The sequence below is a fragment of the Rhinoderma darwinii genome, chromosome 1 (genome assembly GCF_050947455.1).
Source record: "Rhinoderma darwinii isolate aRhiDar2 chromosome 1, aRhiDar2.hap1, whole genome shotgun sequence".
In the NCBI taxonomy this organism is placed as follows: Eukaryota; Metazoa; Chordata; class Amphibia; order Anura; family Rhinodermatidae; genus Rhinoderma; species Rhinoderma darwinii.
The window spans coordinates 365,267,928-365,289,699 of record NC_134687.1 but is presented as its reverse complement, the minus strand read 5'-3'; the positions used below and the strand labels follow the sequence as shown (position 1 = coordinate 365,289,699).

The following is a 21,772-nucleotide window of genomic DNA, read 5'->3' as shown; positions in this document are numbered from 1 at the left end:
AAATAATAATAATAATCTTGAAAATTAGGGTGACAAACACGCCTCTCCGCAACCGCCTGTGTGACCTGTCCACATAGAATTTTTCTTTTGGTCCATTGTGTGACCCCCACTTATTAGGATACGTTCACATGAGATTATACTGAGTAGAGCACAATGATGAAAGTGTCACTGAAGAGTAATGAGGTTATGACAGTGATTCACCATTAGCCATGTAACAGCGAGGCGGGACAAGGAACAATGCCCATTTATCTGACGGATAGGGAGGTGGACTAGGCAAAAAGGGCTGAGAGGAGGGAGGCACTGGTAGAACGGGCAGGTTCATGTGGCAGATGTGAGGCAGTGCCTACAGGTAGTCGTCATTATCAGCACAGCCTGTGGACTGCAGCGCTCACACACGGGAGACTGCCCTTCCCGCCAGCATCAGACACCTCCGTGGCTCCCTGCCGCAGTCACAAAGGCTGCCTCATAGGGGACCGCAGCTCTGCAGTGTGACACCTCTCCGCATCGTCTTCGCTGCACTAACCAGACATGGGGAAGAAGATGAAGAAAGGCTGTGACTGCAAAAGGATCCTGAGGAACAACTGGCTCCTCATCACCACCGTGGTGGCCGTGGTACTAGGTCAGTGTGATGTATACGTCTCCATACTGTGTGTAGCGCTGCGTGTTGTATATGTATTTCTAGTCCGTGCTCAATAGATGGCGGGGGAGGTAATCATTAGTCGGCTGCCTGTATTGTGGTCTCCTACACGCAATGCATTGCTATCTGACTCCTGCATTGGCAGGCAGAACGTGTTGGAGAATGTTAATGCTGCAGAGGAGTAGTCCTACTTTCCATGAGGTAAAATGGGTACCAAGCACCAGACGCCCGGATAGTCTGCACTTGGCAGCTATTATGGGCCTATGGGAAAGTGTAGCTGAAAGAGGTCCTTTCCTATAGGAAATACCCCGATTGGAATGTTACCATTGGATTTTCATGCCATGGCACTAGATAGATAGGTAATTGACATAGGAGAGAAATTCATATAGCTATAGATATATGTGAGAAAGATATATATGAGATAGATAGATAGATAGATAGATAGATAGATAGATAGATAGATAGATAGATAGATAGATAGATAGATAGATAGATAGATAGATAGATATGGGATAGATAGATAGATAGATAGATAGATAGATAGATAGATAGATAGATAGATAGATAGATAGATAGATAGATAGATAGATAGATAGACAGACCGACAGATAGATAGATATGAGATAGATAGACATGAGATGATAGATAGATAGATAGATAGATAGATAGATAGAGAGAGAGAGAGAGAGAGAGAGAGAGAGAGAGATAGATAGATAGATAGATAGATAGATAGATGTGTCCTCCCTTACCTTTCCTTATATCTCAACATATCCTGAGATGTATGGCGCGAGATGACCAGCTTTGAAAGAAAACATGATTTTGCGATATTATGTTACGAGATGTCTCTGCTATATTTATCTACGTATGTATCTTACTGGTTGTAATGTGCGTTGCAGCCTGTCAAGAATATTGCTAGTATATCATGATAGTGTATTGAATTTGCTTCATGAGAAATTGGAATCCTTAACCAAATTTAAACAAAGGTACAGGTGGAAATATCTGTAGACAGACAGACAGAAAGATAGACAGATAGACAGATAGATAGATAGATAGATAGATAGATAGATAGATAGATAGATAGATAGATAGATAGATAGATAGATAGATAGATAGATAGATAGATAGACCGACAGACAGACAGACAGACAGATAGATAGATAGATAGATAGATAGATAGATAGATAGATAGATAGATAGATAGATAGATAGATAGATAGATAGATAGATATGAGATAGATAGATATGAGATAGATAGATAGATAGATAGATAGATAGATAGATAGATAGATAGATAGATAGATAGATAGATAGATAGTAGATAGATAGATAGATAGATAGATAGATAGATAGATGACAGATAGATAGATAGATAGATAGATAGATAGATAGATAGATAGATAGATAGATAGATGATAGATAGATAGATAGATAGATAGATAGATAGATAGATAGATAGATAGATAGATAGATAGATAGATAGATAGACCGACAGACAGACAGACAGATAGATAGATAGATAGATGATAGATAGATAGATAGATAGATAGATAGATAGATAGATAGATATGAGATAGATAGATATGAGATAGATAGATAGATAGATAGATAGATAGTAGATAGATAGATAGATAGATAGATAGATAGATAGATAGATGACAGATAGATAGATAGATAGATAGATAGATAGATAGATAGATAGATAGATGACAGATAGATAGATAGATAGATAGATAGATAGATAGATAGATAGATAGATGTTAGTTGAATGGGCTGGCCAGGATTATATACGTTTCGCCTCATACTTTTACTGTTTACTGTTTATTTAATAAATTCTTGTGTATATATATAGTCTGTCTCTTTTTTTTCTGGCCCACCACCCATTTGGCTCAGGTGTTTTTAATAGCAGGTGATTGCATAAGGGTTTCTACCTCTTTGTTCTCAGTTTGGCCACTGAGACTACAAGGAAAGGTGAGCTTCTTCCATCTGGTCACTTTCTTGTGGTGTTGTGTGGTGATCTTTGCTGCTGTGATGCTGTATCTGTTGGGGGACGTGGCCCAGAGCCAAGTTGGCTTAGACTGGCAGCATGGGTGTTGTTGGTCTCCTTGGTTGCTCCCTCTATGGGTACTGTGTTGCAGCGGCACTGGTGGCCATGCCATACTACACTTGGTAGAGTAGGGACCCACTTTAAAGAGGTCGCCGTGAAGTGGCAAGTGGGCTTATACAGTTTGAGCAAAATGTAAAGTAACAACGTCATGTTCGTACGTTTTTGAAGTTTCACTGAGCCGCAATAGATCAAGTGTAGCAAGTGGACGTGCGTTCCAGGTTTTCTTCTCAACTCTTGTGAATAGAAACGTCTTTATTTCATAACATTTTTGATCTACCAAAGTACACTGAGGAAAGATTCAGCACTGCCCCCTCTTCCATGTAAACATGAGTATGACAAATACAATGTACGCACATGTTTACATGGGAAGGGGGAGCAGTGATGAATTTTTCCTCAGTGTGCTTTGGTAGATCAAAAATGTTCTAAAATAAACACATATCTGAGGGGAAAATGTGAAAAGATATGGACATCATAGAGGGGGGGGGGTCCCCGCTTGAGACCCTCGTCCATGCATTGCATGTATTACTAGCGTCCGCTGCAGGGGAATTGCCTGGCCGGGCGCAGCTTCCACTGGCAGAATCAGCTGTTTCAGACTAAAAGGGGTTGTCTGATGAGACTCCCTTTTTAAAGGGGTATTCAGAGGAGTCACATTGATGCCACAACATTCAAATCAGAAGTGCCATAGTTCTAGGCATTGATAGGGTTGGACCGCCGCTGATCAGATATCAATGCCATATGTTTAGGTCCTTTTACACGGTCACATATTCTGCACTGTAAGGGTATATGCACACGGTAGCAGGCATTTACCTCTGAAATGACAGACTGTTTTCAGGAGAAAACAGCTGCCTCGTTTCATTCATAAATGCTCCTCCTCGCATTTTGCGAGGCTTCTCTGACAGCCGTAAATTTTGAGCTGCTCTTCATTGAGTTCAATGAAGAACGGCTCAAATTACGTCTGAAAGAAGTGTCCTGCACTTCTTTTGACGAGGCTGTATTTTTACGCGTCGTCGTTTGACAGCTGTCAAACGACGACGCGTAAATGACAGGTTCTCTGCACAGTACGTCGGCAAACCCATTCAAATGAATGGGCAGATGTTTGCCGACGTATTGTAGCCTTATTTTCAGACGTAAAACGAGGCATAATACGCCTCGTTTACATCTGAAAATAGGTCGTCTGAACCCAGCCTAAGGGTATGTGCACACGATGAGAGGCATTTACGTCTGAAATGACAGACTGTTTTCAGGATAGCTGAATTTGTCCACAGGGCAGTGCAGTATGAAAAAAGAGAAATCCTATTCCAAGCAGTTGACCCGCAGAAGTCATGTGCAGCCCCTACCACTAATTTAACTCCTTAAGGAAATCTTACAAATGTCCCTGATTAAAATGCACCTGTCTTAACCCTTTCCCGCCGCAGCCCTTTTTCAGATTTTCATTTTAGTTTTTTCCTTGCCACCTTCCAAAAGCCATAACGTTTTATAATTTTCTGTCGATATAGTACTATGAGGGCTTGATTTTTGCGGGACGAGTTGCAGTTTTTCGTAGCGCCATTTATTGTGCCATATAATGTACAAGGAAACTGGAAAAAAAATATTTGTAGGGTAAAAAATGAAAAAAAAGCAGCAATTCCTCCATTGTTTTTTGCGCTTTGTTTTTACGGAATTCACTGTGCAATTAAACAACAGGTGAACTTTATTCTGTGGGTCAATACGATTACGGCGATACCAAATATGTATAGTTTTTTCTATATTTTACTACTTTTACAAGTAAAAACCTAAGTGTAAAAAAGAAAATGTATTTTGTGTCGCCAATTTCCGAGAGCCATAACGTTTTTATTTTTCCGTCGATTAAGTGGTATGAGGGCTTATTTTTTGCGGGATAAGTTGTAGTTTTTAATGATACAATTTTGGGGTACATGCAACGTTTTGATCACTTTCTATTTAATTTTTTGTGGGAGATTAGGTGACCAAAAAATAGAGATTCTGGCGTTTACAATTTTTTTTTTTTACAGCATTCACCGTGCGGGTTAAATAATGATATATTGTAATAGTTCAGACTTTTACTGACGCGGCGATACCAGTTATGTTTATTTATTTTTTTACTATGCTCTAGGGGGAAAATGGGAAAAGGTTTTTTTTTGAACTTTTAATATTTTTATTTTTTTTTCACATAAAAAAACAACTTTATTTTACAAATTTGTACTTTTTTTTTATTAGTCCCCCTAGGGGACTTCAACCAGCGCTTGCACGATATACTGCAATACTAATGTATTGCAGTATATCGTGATTCTGACAGGCAACTATTAGGGTATGTTCACACGGCCAAATTTCAGACGTAAACGAGGCGTATTATGCCTCGTTTTACGTCTGAAAATAGGGCTACAATACGTCGGCAAACATCTGCCCATTCATTTGAATGGGTTTGCCGACGTACTGTGCAGACGACCTGTTATTTACGCGTCGTCGTTTGACAGCTGTCAAACGACGACGCGTAAAAATACAGCCTCGGCAAAAGAAGTGCAGGACACTTCTTTGGACGTTTTTGGAGCTGTTTTCTCATAGACTCCAATGAAAACAGCTCCAAAAACGGACGTAAAAAACGCCGCGAAAACGGCGGGAAAACGCCGCGAAAAATGCGAGTTGGTAAAAAAACGTCTGAAAAGGAGGGTCTGTTTTCCCTTGAAAACAGCTCTGGATTTTCAGACGTTTTTGTTGACTACGTGTGAACATACCCTTAGGCTGGGTTCACACGACCTATTTTCAGACGTAAACGAGGCGTATTATGCCTCGTTTTACGTCTGAAAATACGGCTACAATACGTCGGCAAACATCTGCCCATTCATCTGAATGGGTTTGCCAACGTACTGTGCAGACAACCTGTCATTTACGCGTCGTCGTTTGTCAGCTGTCAAACGACGACGCGTAAAAATACAGCCTCGTCAAAGAAGTGCAGGACACTTCTTTCAGACGTAATTTGAGCCGTTCTTCATTGAACTCAATGAAGAGCAGCTCAAAATTTACGGCTGTCAGAGAAGCCTCGCAAAATGCGAGGAGGAGCAATTACGGCTGAAACGAGGCAGCTGTTTTCTCCTGAAAACAGTCTGTCTTTTCAGACGTAAAAGCCTGCTACCGTGTGCACATACCCTTAAGCCCTGCCGGATGCAGGGCTTATTAGGAGCACAAAGATGGCGGACCTGGGGGCCTTCATTAGGCCCCCAGGCAGCCATAGCAACCATCGCCCCCGACGCGATTGCATTTGGGGGGGGGCGCGATGAGCTGTTAGATGGGGCCGCCCCCTCTTTCTAACGATTTAAATGCTGCGGTCGGTATCGACCATGGAATTTAACGAGTTAAATGTGCGGGATACGTCAAATGTCGGGAAAGGGTTAAAGTAGGTTCCTTTTTAGAGAGGTTTTATGTAAATAAAGCTTAATCACTGTATAAATGTAAAGTTCTACAACTTATTTATGTAGTTTGTGTTTCAATTTCTCACCATTTTAACCCTTTCCTGCCACAGCCATTTTTGGGATTTTCACATTCGTTTTTTTCCTCCCCACATTACAAAAGTCATAACTTTTATATTTTTCCATCAATATTGCCATATCAGGGCTTGTTTTTTGCAGGACGAATTGTGGATTTTCACGGTACCATATAATGTGGTGGGAACCAGGAAAAAAATTATTTGCGGGGTGGAATCTTTTCGGGGGTTTTGTTTTTACGGCGTTCACGTGTGGTAAAAATGGCATGTTAACTTTATTCTGCAGGTCAATACGATTATGGTGACACCAAATTTATATAGTTTTTACTACTATTACAAGGAAAAAACTGATTGTTAAAAATAAAATGTGAGTTTTGTCGCCATAACTTTTTTATTTTTCCGTCGATTGAGCAGTATAAGGGCTTATATTTTGCGCGGCGAGTAGTTTCTATTAGTACCATTTTAGTGTACATGAGACTTTTTGATCACTTTTATTAAATTGTTTTGTGGGAGATGGGAGATGAAGTGCCCAAAAAACAGAGATTCTGTTTTTAATTTTTTGTTTTTACGGCATTCACCGTGTGGACTAAATAATGATATATTGTAATAGTTCAGCCTATACGGACGCGTTGATATCAGTTATGTTAATTTTTTTAATTTTTTTTTACATTGTGCTTGAGGGAAAATGGGAAAAGGGGGGTTATTTGAGCTTTTAATTGTAATTTTTTTTTAATTTCTTTAAAAAATTTTATTTTACTGTTTTTTACTTTTCCCTCTTGAGGACTCGAACCAGCGATCTTTGGATCGCTTGCATGACATAATGCAATACTAATGTATTGTAGTATATCTGGATACTGACACTCTCCTATGAAGCCCTGCTGGAGTACAAAAGTACAAAAGATGGCAGACTGCCATGCCAACCAACGGCAACCCGCGATCGCGTCGCGGGGGGTCGTTGGAATGTTATGAGGGCCCCCCCTGTTTTTAGTAATTTAAATTCCACGGTCGCTATTGACCGCGGCATTTAACAGGTTAAACGAGTGGGATGGCTCTCGAGCGGGATCCTGCTCGTTACCCTGAAGTGTTTGAAGATTTTCAAAATTCAGCAACGTGTGCATCTAGCCTTAAGGATGTATTCACACGGTGCAGTTTTGCAGCGCTGTTTGCCACGAGGCGGAAAACCGCGCTGAAAAAAGCATGTGCATTTTTACTGCAATTTGTAAAGTCGCGGCACATTGCTGTCAAAATGCATGAATACATCCTTGTGGGTAGATACCAGACACTCACACAACCTTGTGAATACACCCTTAGGGTATGTGCACACGATAACAGGCTTTTACGTCTGAAATTACAGACTGTTTTCAGGAGAAAACAGCTGCGTCGTTTCAGACGTAATTGCTCGTCCTCGCATTTTGCGAGGCGTCTTTAACGCCCATAATCTTGAGCTGTTCTTCATTGAATTCAATGAAGAACGGCTCAAATTATGTTTCAAAGAAGTGTCCTGCACTTCTTTGACGAGGGAGTCAATTTACGCGTCGTCGTTTGACTGCTGTCAAACGACGACGCGGAAATGACAGGTCGTCGGCACGGTACGTCGGCAAACCCATTCAAATGAATGGGCAGATGTTTGCCAACGTATTGGAGCCGTATTTTCAGATGTAAAACGAGGCATAATACGCCTCGTTTACATCTGAAAATAGGTCGTGTGAACCCAGTCTTAGGGTATGTTCACACGCTTAACAAAAAACGTCTGAAAATACAGAGCTATTTTCAAAGCAAAACAGCCCCTGATTTTCAGAAGTTTTTTGAGCAACTCGCGTTTTTCGCTGCGTTTTCGCTGCGTTTTTTCGGCCGTTTTTGGAGCGGTTTTCAATGCAGTCTATGAGAAAACGGCTCCAAAAACGTCCTGTAATGATGGGGGTAGGGAAACAGACAAGTGAGCCCTAATCTACCCTCCACTCAGTCCCTGCCTACTTTCAACGACCCGCCCTAGGCGACGGGATACAACTGGGCGACGGTCCCTACGCTCAATAAGTGCACGACAGACAAACAGACAAGGGTACACAGAAGCAAAGGGAAATGGGACAGTTGCCCACGGCAACACCGTGAACAACAAGAGTGGTGAACGAGGCGAGTCAAACCAGGAGTGTACGAGGTACAAAACGCAGAGCAGGAGAGTAGTGAACAAGCCGAGTCAAACCAGGAGTGTACGAGGTACCAAACGCAGAGCAGGAGAGTAGTCAGTAAGTCAGTAAGCCAGGGTTATATGAAGCAGGGTCAAATAGTACAGAAGCTGCAGCTAGGAAACCAAACAGAAGAATCACAAGCAATGAGGAACAGGAAAGGCAGGTATAAATAGACAGAGGGCGGGAGCTAGCTCCGTCTGGCCTGGCTGTGATAGGCTCTCCCACTCCTAAGCCTGCCATCCTGAGTGGTGGAAGATGGAGTCAGTCTCACAGACATACAAGCAGGTGCAGACTGATTACCTATACATATACACAGAAGCTGTGCCTGGCAGATCCTTGACAGTACCCCCCCTTTTATGAGGGGCCACCGGACCCTTTCTAGATGGACCTGGTTTATTGGGGAAACGAAGGTGGAACCTCCTGACCAATACCCCAGCGTGAACATCCCGGGCGAGTACCCAAGTCCTCTCCTCCGGCCCGTATCCTCTCCAATGGACCAGGTACTGGAGGGAGCCTTGGACCATCTTGCTGTCCACAATCTTGGCCACCTCGAATTCTACCCCTTCAGGGGTAAGAACGGGGACAGGAGGTTTCCTCGAGGGAGCCAAGGACGGGAAGCAGCGTTTAAGGAGGGAGGCATGAAACACGTCGTGTACTCGAAAAGATGGGGGCAACTCCAGTCGGAAGGAGACAGGATTGAGGACTTCAATGACCTTGTACGGCCCTATAAACCGGGGAGCAAACTTCTTGGACGGGACTTTAAGGCGCAAGTTCTCAGACGATAGCCACACCAGATCCCCGACCATAAACAAGGGGTTAGCAGAACGTCTTCTATCTGCCTGAGTTTTTTGTATGCTCTGGGACGCCTCTAGGTTCTTCTGAACCTGGGCCCAGACTGTGCACAGTTCCCGATGAACGACCTCTACCTCGGGATTGTTGGAACTACCAGGTGAAACGGAGGAGAACCGTGGATTAAACCCAAAATTACAGAAAAAGGGGGAGACCCCTGACGAGTTACTGACCCGGTTATTAAGGGAAAATTCTGCGAGGGGAAAGAATGAGTCCCAATCATATTGACAGTCAGAGATAAAACACCTTAAATATAGTTCTAGAGACTGATTAGTCCTCTCAGTTTGGCCATTAGTTTCAGGATGGAAGGCAGAGGAGAAGGACAGATCAATCTCCAACTTTTTACAGAAGGCTCTCCACAACAAAGAAACAAATTGTACCCCTCTGTCAGAAACAATATTGACAGGGACCCCATGGAGGCACAGGATGTGTTTGACAAACAAGGTAGCTAACGTCTTAGCATTGGGTAGTTTCTTGAGGGGCACAAAGTGGCACAACTTACTGAAGCGGTCTACTACAACCCACACCACCGACTTGCCTTGAGATGGAGGCAAATCGGTGATAAAATCCATGGAGATATGGGTCCAAGGTCTCTGGGGAATGGGCAAAGAATGTAGTAAGCCCGCTGGTCGGGACCTGGGAGTCTTGGACCTAGCACAAACCTCACAAGTGGCGACGTAGGCCTTAACGTCTTTAGGCAACCCAGGCCACCAATAGTTTCTGGCAATGAGGTGCTTGGTACCCAGGATGCCTGGATGACCAGATAGTGCGGAGTCATGATTTTCCCTAAGTACCCTTAGCCGAAATTGCAGGGGAACAAACAGCTTGTTCTCAGGAATGTTCCCGGGAGCTGAACCTTGATCAGCAGCAATATCAGAGACCAAATCAGAATCAATAGAGGAAATGATTATACCTGGAGGCTAAATACAAGCAGGATCTTCCTCCGAAGGAGGGCTGGCCATGAAGCTACGCGACAGTACATCAGCCTTAATATTTTTAGACCCAGCCCTACAGGTAACCAAAAAGTTGAATCTGGTAAAAAATAACGCCCATCGAGCTTGTCTCGGGTTTAGCCTCTGGGCAGATTCTAGGAAAACCAGATTCTTGTGGTCGGTAAGGACCGTTACCTGGTGCCTAGCCCCCTCCAGGAAGTGGCGCCACTCTTCAAATGCCCATTTAATGGCTAAGAGTTCGCGGTTGCCAATATCATAGTTACTCTCAGTGGGCGAAAACTTCCTGGAGAAGTAGGCACAGGGACGGAGATGGGTGAGGGAACTGGTACCCTGGGACAAGACAGCACCCACTCCCACCTAGAAGGCGTCAACCTCCACGACAAATGGCTCCATTTGGTTGGGCTGAACCAGCACCGGGGCCGAGATAAAGCACTTCTTAAGGACCTCAAAAGCCTGGACAGCCTCAGGAGGCCAGTGGAGGAGATCAGCACCTTTGCGAGTGAGGTCCGTAAGAGGCTTAGCGATGACCGAGAAGTTAGCAATAAATCTCCTGTAATAATTAGCGAACCCCAAGAAGCACTGTAACGCCTTCAGGGAGGCAGGTTGGACCCATTCCGCCACAGCCTTAACCTTGGCGGGGTCCATGCAGAATTCATGAGGAGTGAGGATTTGACCCAAAAATGGTATCTCCTGCCCCCCAAAGACACATTTTTCGATCTTCGCAAACAGTTTGTTTTCCCGAAGGACCTGGAGCACCTTCCTGACATGCTCAATGTGGGAGGAACAGTCCTTGGAAAACACAAGTATGTCATCAAGGTACACTACAAGAAATACCCCCAGGTAATCTCTTAAAATCTAATTTATGAAATTCTGGAAGACCGCGGGAGCATTACACAACCCAAAGGGCATGACGAGGTATTCGAAATGACCTTCGGGCGTGTTAAAACGCAGTCTTCCACTCATCTCCCTCCTTGATGCGGATAAGGTTATACGCCCCCCGTAGATCACACTTAGAGAGCCATTGGGCCCCCTGAACCTGATTAAAGAGATCAGGAATCAAAGGAAGGGGATACTGGTTCCTTACAGTGACCTTATTCAAGTTACGGTAGTCAATGGATGGCCTAAGACCACCATCCTTCTTCCCTACAAAGAAGAAGCCAGCACCTACCGGAGAAGTAGAGGGGCGAATGTAACCCTTGGCCAGGCATTCCTGGATATACTCTCTCATGGCTTCACATTCGGGACAAGAGAGATTAAATATCCTACCCTTAGAGAGCTTAGCTCCTGTTACAAAATTGATGGCGCAATCGTAATCTCTATGAGGAGGTAACACCTCGGAGGCCTCCTTAGAGAAAACATCAGCGAAGTCCTGAACAAACTCAGGTAGCGTGTTCACCTCCTCAGGGGGAGAAATAGAATTAACAGAAAAACATGGCGTTAAGCATTCATTACCCCATTTGGTAAGCTCCCCAGTATTCCAGTCAAACGTGGGATTATGCAACTGCAACCAGGGAAGGCCTAAAACCAAATCGGACGATAATCCCTGCATCAACAGTACAGAGCACTGCTCCAAATGCATGGAGCCAACAAGGGGTATGCTGTGTAAAATAACCATTAGCAAGAGGAGTGGAGTCAATACCCACTACCGGGACAGGTTTAGGCAAATCAAACAAAGGCATAGCTAGAGACATAGCAAATTCCACAGACATGATATTAGCAGAAGACCCTGAATCCACGAAGGCACTGCCGGTAGCAGACCTACCACCAAAAGAGACCTGAAAGGGAAGCAAGATTTTATTACGTTTCATATTTACGGGAAATACCTGTGCACCCAAGTGACCTCCGGCTGCTTATTCTTACGCCTAGGACAGGTGTTCACTTGATGCTTGTCATCCCCACAATAGAAGCAGAGACCATTCTTCCTGTGGAACTCTCTACGTTGTCGGGGGGACACGGAGGCCCCGAGTTGCATAGGTACCTCCGAGTCTTCCGTGGAAGAGCGAAGCAACGGAACTTCGGGAGGCATCATGGGGGAGTCAGAGGGGAAAACACAAAAACGTTCAAGTTGTCGTTCCCTGAGACGTCGGTCAAGTCGTACCGCTAAAGCCATAACCTGGTCTAGGGAGTCAGAAGAGTGATAACTAACTAGCAGGTCTTTCAGGGCGTTCGACAGACCCAACTTAAACTGGCACCTTAAGGCAGGGTCATTCCACCGAGAAGCTACGCACCACTTCCTAAAGTCAGAACAATACTCCTCCACAGGTCTCTTACCCTGACGTAAGGTCACCAGCTGACTCTCGGCAAAGGCAGTCCTGTCAATCTCGTCATAAATGAGTCCGAGAGCAGAAAAGAAAAGATCAATGGAGGAAAGTTCAGGGGCGTCAGGAGCCAAGGAGAAGGCCCATTCTTTGGGCCCTTCCTGGAGCCGGGACATAATTATACCCACCCGCTGGCTCTCAGAACCTGAGGAGTGGGGCTTTAAGCGAAAATAGAGCCTACAACTCTCCTGAAAGGAGAAAAAAGTCTTCCGGTCCCCTGAGAACCGGTCAGGCAACTTGAGGTGGGTTTCAAGAGGTGAGGTGAGGGGCACTACCATGGTAGCATCAGGCTGGTTGACCCTCTGAGCCAGGGCCTGGACCTGTAGGGAGAGACCCTGCATTTGCTGAGCCAGGGTCTCAAGGGGGTCCATAGTGGTGTGAGCGACCAGGGTAGACTAGGTAAAGGGCTTGTGATTATGTAATGATGGGGGTAGGGAAACAGACAAGTGAGCCCTAATCTACCCGCCACTCAGTCCCGGCCTACTTGCAACGACCCGCCCTAGGCGACGGGGTACAACTGGGCGACGGTCCCTACGCTCAGTAAGTGCACGACAGACAAACAGACAAGGGTACACAGAAGCAAAGGGAAATGGGGCAGTTGCCCACGGCAACACCGTGAACAACAAGAGTGGTGAACGAGCCGAGTCAAACCAGGAGTGTACGAGGTACAAAACGCAGAGCAGGAGAGTAGTGAACAAGCTGAGTCAAACCAGGAGTGTACGAGGTACCAAACGCAGAGCAGGAGAGTAGTCAGTAAGCCAGGGTCATATGAAGCAGGGTCAAATAGTACAGAAGCTGCAGCAGGGCTAGGAAACCAAACAGAAGAATCACAAGCAAGGAGGAACAGGAAAGGCAGGTATAACTAGACAGAGGGCGGGAGCTAGCTCCGTCTGGCCAGACTGTGATAGGCTCTCCCACTCCTAAGCCTGCCATCCTGAGTGGTGGAAGATTGAGTCAGTCTCACAGACCGAGAAGCAGGTGCAGACTGATTACCTATGGGCGTATACACAGAAGCTGTGCCTGGCAGATCCTTAACACGTCCCCAGAAGTGTCCTGCACTTCTTTTGATGAGGCTGTATTTTTACGTGCCGTCTTTTGACAGCGACGCGTAAAATGACAGGTCGTCGACACAGTACATCGGCAAACACATTGAAAGTAATGGACAGATGTTTGCCGACGTATTGGAGCCGTTTTTTCAGACGTAATTCGAGCCGTAAAACGCCTCCATTAGGGTATGTGCACACCGATATCGACAATTACGGCTGAAATTACAGAGCTGTTTTCAGGAGAAAACCGCTACTGCATTTCAGACGTAATTGCGCGTACTCGCGTTTTGCGAGGCGTCAATTACGGCCGTAATTTGAAGCTGTTCTTCATTGAAGTCAATGAAAAACGGCTCAAATTACGTCCCAAGAAGTGTCCTGCACTTCTTTGACGAAGCTTTTATTTTACGCGCCATCTTTTGACAGCGACGCGTAAAATTACAGGTCGTCGGCACAGTACGTCAGCAAACCCATTGAAATTAATGGGCAGATGTTTGCCGACGTATTTGAGCCGTGTTTTCAGGCGTAATTCGATGCGTAAAACTAATCGTTTACACCTGAAAATAGGTCGTGTGAACCCAGCTTTACGTCTGAAAATAGGCCGTGTGAACCCAGCCTAATGGGTAGATACCTCACACTCAACATTAGTACTATTTCTATGTTATTTAAAAATGTAGGGGTGGCTAGCAACCTTCTGCCTTATTATAATATGGTACTGAAAGCCTCAGAATCCTGAAAGAGCATCCAGCACATCCATGTCTTATAGGGAACCTGCCATGTATATTATTCTGCCCTCACTAAGGGGAAGCATAATGTAGTGACAGACATACTGATTTGCTAAATTGACGGGCTTTGCATGTAAGTTATGAAAGACGGGGGAGCTGCAGCTAACAAATACGCAGGAGATAAACTGTGATTGTATGAAAACTACCAAATATTGCAAAGTTCGTAAGTGACACAGCACTGGAATCAGGTTTTCTGTCACTACTTTATGTTACCCTCCGATAAGGCAGCCTAGTAAATCTGGTGACAGATTATCTTTAAGGCCTCATGCACTCGACCGTAGTCATGTGCAGGGCCGTGATTTTCGGGTAGGCCGGGGGCGGAGTGTCATCCGCAAGCCGCCCGCAAATCAAGGGCCTTGCACATGGCCGCGGCCATTATTTGCTATGAGCCTTGGCCGCAGAACACGGCCGTAATAAGACATAACTGTTCTTTCTGCGGTCCTGCCAAAAAACAATTTTACCCCGCAAAGAATTTTATTTTCGGTTTCCCAGTACATTTTATGGTACTTTAAATTGTGTCAATAGAATCTACAACTCTTCTCGCAAAAAATAAGCCGTCACACCACTCTATTGATTGAAAAATAAAAAAGTTATGGCGTTTGGAAGGCGGGAGTGAATAACTAATATGGAAAAGCAAAAAAGGATCAGTCCTGCAAAGGTTAATTAATTTATATATAAAAAAAAACAATTACTACCACATGTGGGGTATTGCCATACTCGGGAGAGATTGCGTTACTAATTTTGGGCGACTTTTTCTTCTTTATCCCTTGTGAAAATGAAAAAAATCAACATTTTAGTGGACAAAAATGTTGATAATAATTTTCACGGCCTAATTCCACTAAATTCTGCAAAAAACCTGTGGGTTCAAAATGCTCACTATACCCCTAGAAAAATTCCTTGAGTGGTGTAGTTTCCCAAATGGGGTCACTTTTGGGGTGTTTCCACTGTTTTGGTCCCTCCAGGGTGTTGCAAATGCGACATGGCACCGAAAACCATTCCAGCAAAATCTGCACTCCAAAATCCAAATGGCGCTCCTTCCTTTGTGAGCCCTGCTGTTGGTCCAAACATCAGTTTATTACCACATATGGGGTATTTCCGTAATAGGGAGAAGATGCTTTACAAATGTTGGGGTGCATTTTCTTCTTTATTTCTTGTAAATATTACAAATTTCTATGTTTTTTCAGAAAAAAAGTAGATTTTCATTTTCACAGACTAACTCCAATAAATATAGCAAAATACCTGTGGGGCCAAAATGCTAACTACACCCCTAGATAAATTCCTTGAGGGGTGTAGTTTCCAAAATGGGGTAACTTTTGGGGAATTTCTGCTGTTTTGGCACCACAAGACCTCTTCAAACCTGACATGGTGCCTAAAATATAATCTAAAAAAAAGCAGACCCCAAAATCCTGTAGGTGCTCTTTTGCTTCTGATGCCGGTGTTTCGAACCATTAGGACACTAGACCCACATGTGGGATATTTCTAAAAACTGCAGAATCTGGGTAATATATATTAATTGCGTTTCTCTGGTAAAGCCTTCTGTGTTACAGAAAAATATGTATTATAAATGAATTTCGGCAAAAAAAAAAATGAAATTTGTAAATTTTCCCTCTACTTTGATTTATTTCCTGTGAAACGCCTAAAGGGTTAAGAAACGTTCTGAAAGCTGTTTTGAATACTTTGAGGGGTGCAAACTTTAAAATGGCGTAATTTATATCCCAATATATAAGGTCCTCACAACCACTTCAGAACTAAACTGGTACCTGTAAAAATAGCCTTTTGAAATTTTCTTGAAAATGTGAGAAATTGCTGCTAAAGTTCTAAGCCTTGTAACGTCCTCGAAAAATAAACGGACATTCAAAAAATAATGCAAACATAAAGTAGACATATGGGAAATGTTAACTAGTGACTATTTTGTGTGGTATCACTATCTGTTTTACAAGCAGATCCGTTTAGATTTGGAAAAATGCACATTTTTGCAAATTTTCTCAACATTTTGTTTTTTTCACTAATAAATATTGATTTTATCGACCAAATTTTTCCACTAACATAAAGTACAATATGTCACAAGAAAACAATCTCAGAATCGCTTGGATAGGTAAAAGCATTCCCACGTTATTAGCACATAAAGCGACACATATCAAATTTGAAAAAAATCGGCTGTGCCACAAGGCCAAAACAGGCTGCGTCCTAAAGGGGTTAAGGATTTAAATTGTGTTTAGAAATAAGTAGCAAGAAGAAATATTATTTGTTTGTGCCAAATTCTAACATTGTTTAAAAGTTTCCTAAGGCCTCATGCACACGACCGTATTTTTGTCCACCCGTAAATACTGGCGTAAATACGGGTCCTTGGTTACACGTATTCGACCCGTATTGCACCAGTATTTACGGGCACGTTTTTGGCTGCAAAATTGCACTGTCAGTGCAGGATAGAGAGAAGGGACAGCCCTTTCCGTAATAAAAGTAAAATAAATTCATACTTACCCGGCCGTTGTCTTGGTGACGCGTCCCTCTCTTGACATCCAGTCCGACCTCACTGGATGACGCGGCAGTCCATGTGACCGCTGCAGTCAGTGATTGGCCTGTGATTGGCTGCTGCGGTCACATGGGCTGTAACGTCATCCCAGGGGGCCGGACTGGAGGAAGAAGCAGGGAGTTCTGGGTAAGTATGAACGTCTTTTTTTTTTTTTTACAGCTTTATCTATATTGTGATGGGTAGCCACTGTCCAGGGTGCTGAAACAGTTACTGCCGATTGTTTAACTCTTTCAGCACCCTGGACAGTGACTATTTACTGACGTCGCCTAGCAACGTTCCCGTAATTACAGGTGCACACACGTAGTCACCCGTAATTACGGGAGCCCCATAGACTTCTATGGGCTGCCCGTGCCGTAATTACGGCCTGAAATAGGACATGTTCTATCTTTTTCAACGGCACGGGCACCTTCCCGTAAGCATACGGGGAGGTACCCGTGGCCAATAGAAGTCTATGGGCCCGTAATTACGGCCCGTAATTACAAGAGTTTTTACGGTCGTGTGCATAGGGCCTAAGGCTTCATGCCCACTTCAGTCTTTTCCTTTCAGGGTGCTATCCGTTTTTGTCACTGATAGCACCCTGAACCCATTCATTTCAATGGGCACATGTACACTTCAGTTATTTAAACGGATCCGTTGTTCCGTTCCATCAAAAGTAGAGCATGTCCTACTTTGGTCAGTGATTCAGTGACCGTGTGGCCCATAGAAGTCAATGGGTCAGTCAAAAAAACGGATGGCACACGGAAGGCTTCCGTGTGCCGTCCGTTTTTGACGGATCCGTTGCCATAGCAACGGCTGGGTGAGCCAAAGTTCAGACTCACAGACTACAGTACACATCCATTCCTGAAGATGGATGTGGAGAGACTCATAGCATTGGTGCATGATCACCCAGAACTGTGGGATACGCGGGCAGAATGCTACCACGACCGCTATAAAAAGGACGCCACGTGGGAGGAACTTGCCAAGGAGCTTTTGACGCACAGATGGCAGCAGGGAACTAGTGCCCAGCGTCACAAAATAAGTAAGTAAATGCACACATTTCCCTCCAAAAAAAAAAAAAAAACAAAGCAAGCCAAGCAGAGTCATCTCAAACTGTTCTGTATGCTCTGAAAGCTGCAGAAAACAGCACCAAAAATGAAGTTAAAATGAAGTTTACCTTCAGTTTTTTAAACGGAAGCCAAACGGAAGCACAACGTCCGTGTAAAACTGAAACACGGAACGGAAACGGAGTGCACACTGAAACAAAAACGGACACACGGATCCGTCTAAAACGGTGATGGAAGTGTGCATGAGGCCTAAGGCCTCATGCACACTTACGTCACCGTTTTCACGGCGGCTTTTGACGGGTCCGTGAACCCGTTTTAGCGGCCGTGTGGTTTCCGTGTGCACTCCGTGTTTCTGTTTCCGTGCGCCGAGCATGATAGTGTCCAGGGTGCTGAAAGAGTTAATGGGCTGCACGGATCGGCGGTAACTCTTTCAGCACCCTGGACGGTACCAGGTACCATGTTCAGTGCGCGGAAAATACAATTTTAATGTAATAACATTTTTAAAAAAATAAGTTCATACTTACATTCCTCCTGACGTTCAATCCATGTCGCCTCTGCAGCGAATCACATGCAGCCTCTGCAGCCAAACACAGGCAGCCGTGGCCTCTGCAGCCAATCACAGGCAGCCGTGGCCTCTGCAGCCAATCACAGGCTGCCGCGGCCTCTGCAGCCAATCACAGACTTCCGCGTCACAAAAGAAGGTCGGACTGGAGGAAGAAGAGGGACTCATCACCAAGACAACGACCGGGTACGTATGAAATGCTTTTTATTTTATTTTTAATCAGCAGCCTCTTTTCTCTATCAGTTATTGATAGAGACAAGTGGCTGCCGATTAGTGTAATATTTCTCTAATGTTTTTCTGCCCGCCCGGCGGTTGCTAGGCAACGGCTCCGTCACGCACGGACGGCACACGGATGCCTTCCGTGTGCCTTCAGTTTTTTTGATGGCCCCATTGACTTGCATAGGCCTCACGGTCACGGAATCCCGGACCAAAGTAGGACATGCTCGACTTTGGATCGGAAAGGAGCAACGGACCGTCAAAAAAACTGAAGTGTGCATCGTCCCATTGAAATGAATGGGTTCAGGGTGCTATCAGTGACAAAAACGGATAGCACCCTGAAGGAAAAAACTGAAGTGTGCATGAGGCCTAAGGGTGGATTTACACGAATGTGTAATACGTCCGTGCAATGTGCGTGCTTTTCACGCGCGTCGCACGGACCTATGCTAGTCTATGGGGCAGTGCAGACTATCAGTGATTTTTGCGCAGCGTGAGTCCGCTGCGTAAAACTCACGACAGGTCCTATATTTCTGCATTTTACGCGCATCACGCACCCATTGAAGTCAATGGGTGCGTGAAAATCACACACGCCACACGGAGGCACCTAAGGCCCGAAGGCCTTATTCACACGGACATGTCCGTTTAGCGCGCGCAAAAAACGCTGCGTTTTGCGCGCGCAAAAGGTCTGTCTGTCATCAGCATATGGTGCGTGAAAATCACGCAGCCGGCATCATGATGACACTCTGGTTTTATGTTTACAAACAGAAAAGCACCACGTGCTTTTCTGTTTTCATTCATAGTTTTTACTACTGTTGCGCGAATCACACGCGGCACCCGGAAGTGCTTCCGTGTGCAGTGCGCGATTTGCCAATATATATATATAAGTTGCATGAATATTTCTTTCTTTTAAGGGAGCACAGCCTATACTTTATTATACATATACTACTTTTGATTACTTTTTATTCCTGTTTTTGGGAGGAGAGAAAAAGAGAAAACAGCTATTCAGCTATTGTCACTGATGTGGAATTACCAATTATGTGTAGTTTTATTCTTTTTTTTTCAGCAATAATAAAACTGCATAATGTTTATTTTATTTTCTTACTTACATTTTTTTTTTTCATTTTATAAACACTGTATTTGACTTATTTGACCAGGTTGTGGAGTAATCTAATTAGGTGCACAGGAGTGATTAGAAATAAATAAATATAAAATATATGACAATCAAAGAGCAAGTATGCTCTTTGATTGATAAGGGGAGTTGATAACATGAAGAAAAGTTCCTGTTACCCCTCCCCTGGGGTTACCTGAAGGCATACAGGGACAGAAGAAGGATCACCGATCCTCCTCCTCTCTCTGCACTTCTGTCAGCAAGTCCCACACTGACTCCCGCTGTTTTTAAGATAGGCAATGCAAGCTTGGGTTATATCGGGGCTAGATCCACAATTCTGGTCTTGTTTTAAAAATTCTTGTCTTTAAGGCAAGACCAGGATTGCGGCTCTAGCCCTTATTAGGCTCTCTGTGCAGTCAAACTGCTGCCCCAGCTGCACCCGTTCAAAATAGTATTGTCCTATTACTGTTGAAGGAGCACAGCTCTGTATAATCATTAGTGAGGTTAAAGAGGACCTGTCATTAGTTTTTTATTTAAAACCATTAACATACCCTCATTCCCCACGATATCCTAATTCCCGCGGGGAATGCAGGTATTAAAATTTTCTCAAATTGTCCCCCATATGGCCGGCACTCCGTTTTGCAGTCCAATATGCTAATTACTAACATCAGTACAGGGAGGAGACCTAAGCTCTCCTCACTGGGTGTTGTCTTATCCCTCGCTGTGACTCGATGGGACATTTTGAAGAAAGAAAGTGCGGGAATTAGAAGACTGCGGGGGATAAGGGTATGTAAATGGTTTACAAAGATAAACTGTAGCTGGTTCTCTTTAAGTAGCAATAATTGTCTAGCCTGTCCAGAGACTTCCCCCGTTCACCATTATGTTTGCTTCTAGCATACTGCTATGACTTATTTAATTAAATAAACATATAGTAGATGTGGTACATTTTCTATCAAACCCAATTGTGAAATTGAACTGTGCATATGTTTATGTAAAATTAGGTTGCTCAATTTTGGAGTTTTAATCCTTCAGATTGATTTCCTGCATTTCCTGGGCACTATGCCAAAAGGAATTGTTTCTCACAGAACATGCCAGAGAGGTTTCTCTGTCTTATTAGATAGTGCTTAATATTTAGTTACGAACAACAATTAACCCTTTCATTTTTATGCTTTTGTTTTTTCCTCCTAACCTTCAAAAAGTCATAACTCTTCTCTTTTTTCGTTGACACAGCCATATGAGCGCTTCATTTTTGTGGGATAAGTTGTGCTTTCTAATGGTACTATTTAATATTATGTGCGATGTACTGGGAAGCTCGAATTGAAAAAAACTGCAATTCCGCCATTTTCTTATGTTTTTTTTTACAGTGTTCAATGTACGGTGAAAAGGAAACATTACCTTTATTCTGCGGGTCAGTACGATCAGGGTGATACCAAACTTATATTGTTTTTGTTATGTTTTAGTACCTTTAAAAAACGAAAAAAGTTTGAAAGAAACAAAAAAATGTTTGCATTGCCATATTGTGACTCCCATAACTGTTTTATATTTCTGCGTACAGAGCCGTGTAAGGCGTCTTTTTATACGTGGAAAGATATAGTTTTTATTAATACCATTTGGGGGAATGTCTGGCATTTCAATCACTTGGATCAGTTAGGTGACTAGTACTGGAGAGAGAGATTGGACGAGGTGTGAGGGAATAGCATCACAAATGCAGATAGTAGGGCGAGAAGAAGAGAGGAGCCTAGATACTTCTTCTTCACTTTTAGCATTTGACCCAATAACAGAAAAGGAAGAGAGAACGGATCAATGCTACTTGGGAATTGGGAGATAGTTTCCTTCTGGTTGTTATTAATTTTAACTTTGAAATAAATAGGCACCTGCACTTTAGGACTAAGGAGGGACTGAAAAGTATCAAAGAGTCATTTTGGATTATTAGATAGTGTGGAGATAAGGGAGGTGAAAT

General features: G+C 43.7%; 1 protein-coding gene across 1 annotated transcript in view; it reads left to right on the top strand.

Annotated features, from left to right (window-relative positions):
* The first annotated feature begins 258 nt into the window (after positions 1-258).
* The window catches only part of SLC1A1 (solute carrier family 1 member 1), an 89,822-nt gene continuing 68,308 nt past the window's right edge, over positions 259-21,772 (top strand). Inside the window, exon 1 of the mRNA XM_075827542.1 lies at positions 259-619. Within this exon, the coding sequence (XP_075683657.1) occupies positions 529-619 (91 nt within the window). The 5' untranslated portion in view covers positions 259-528. The remainder of the gene's footprint in view (positions 620-21,772) is intronic.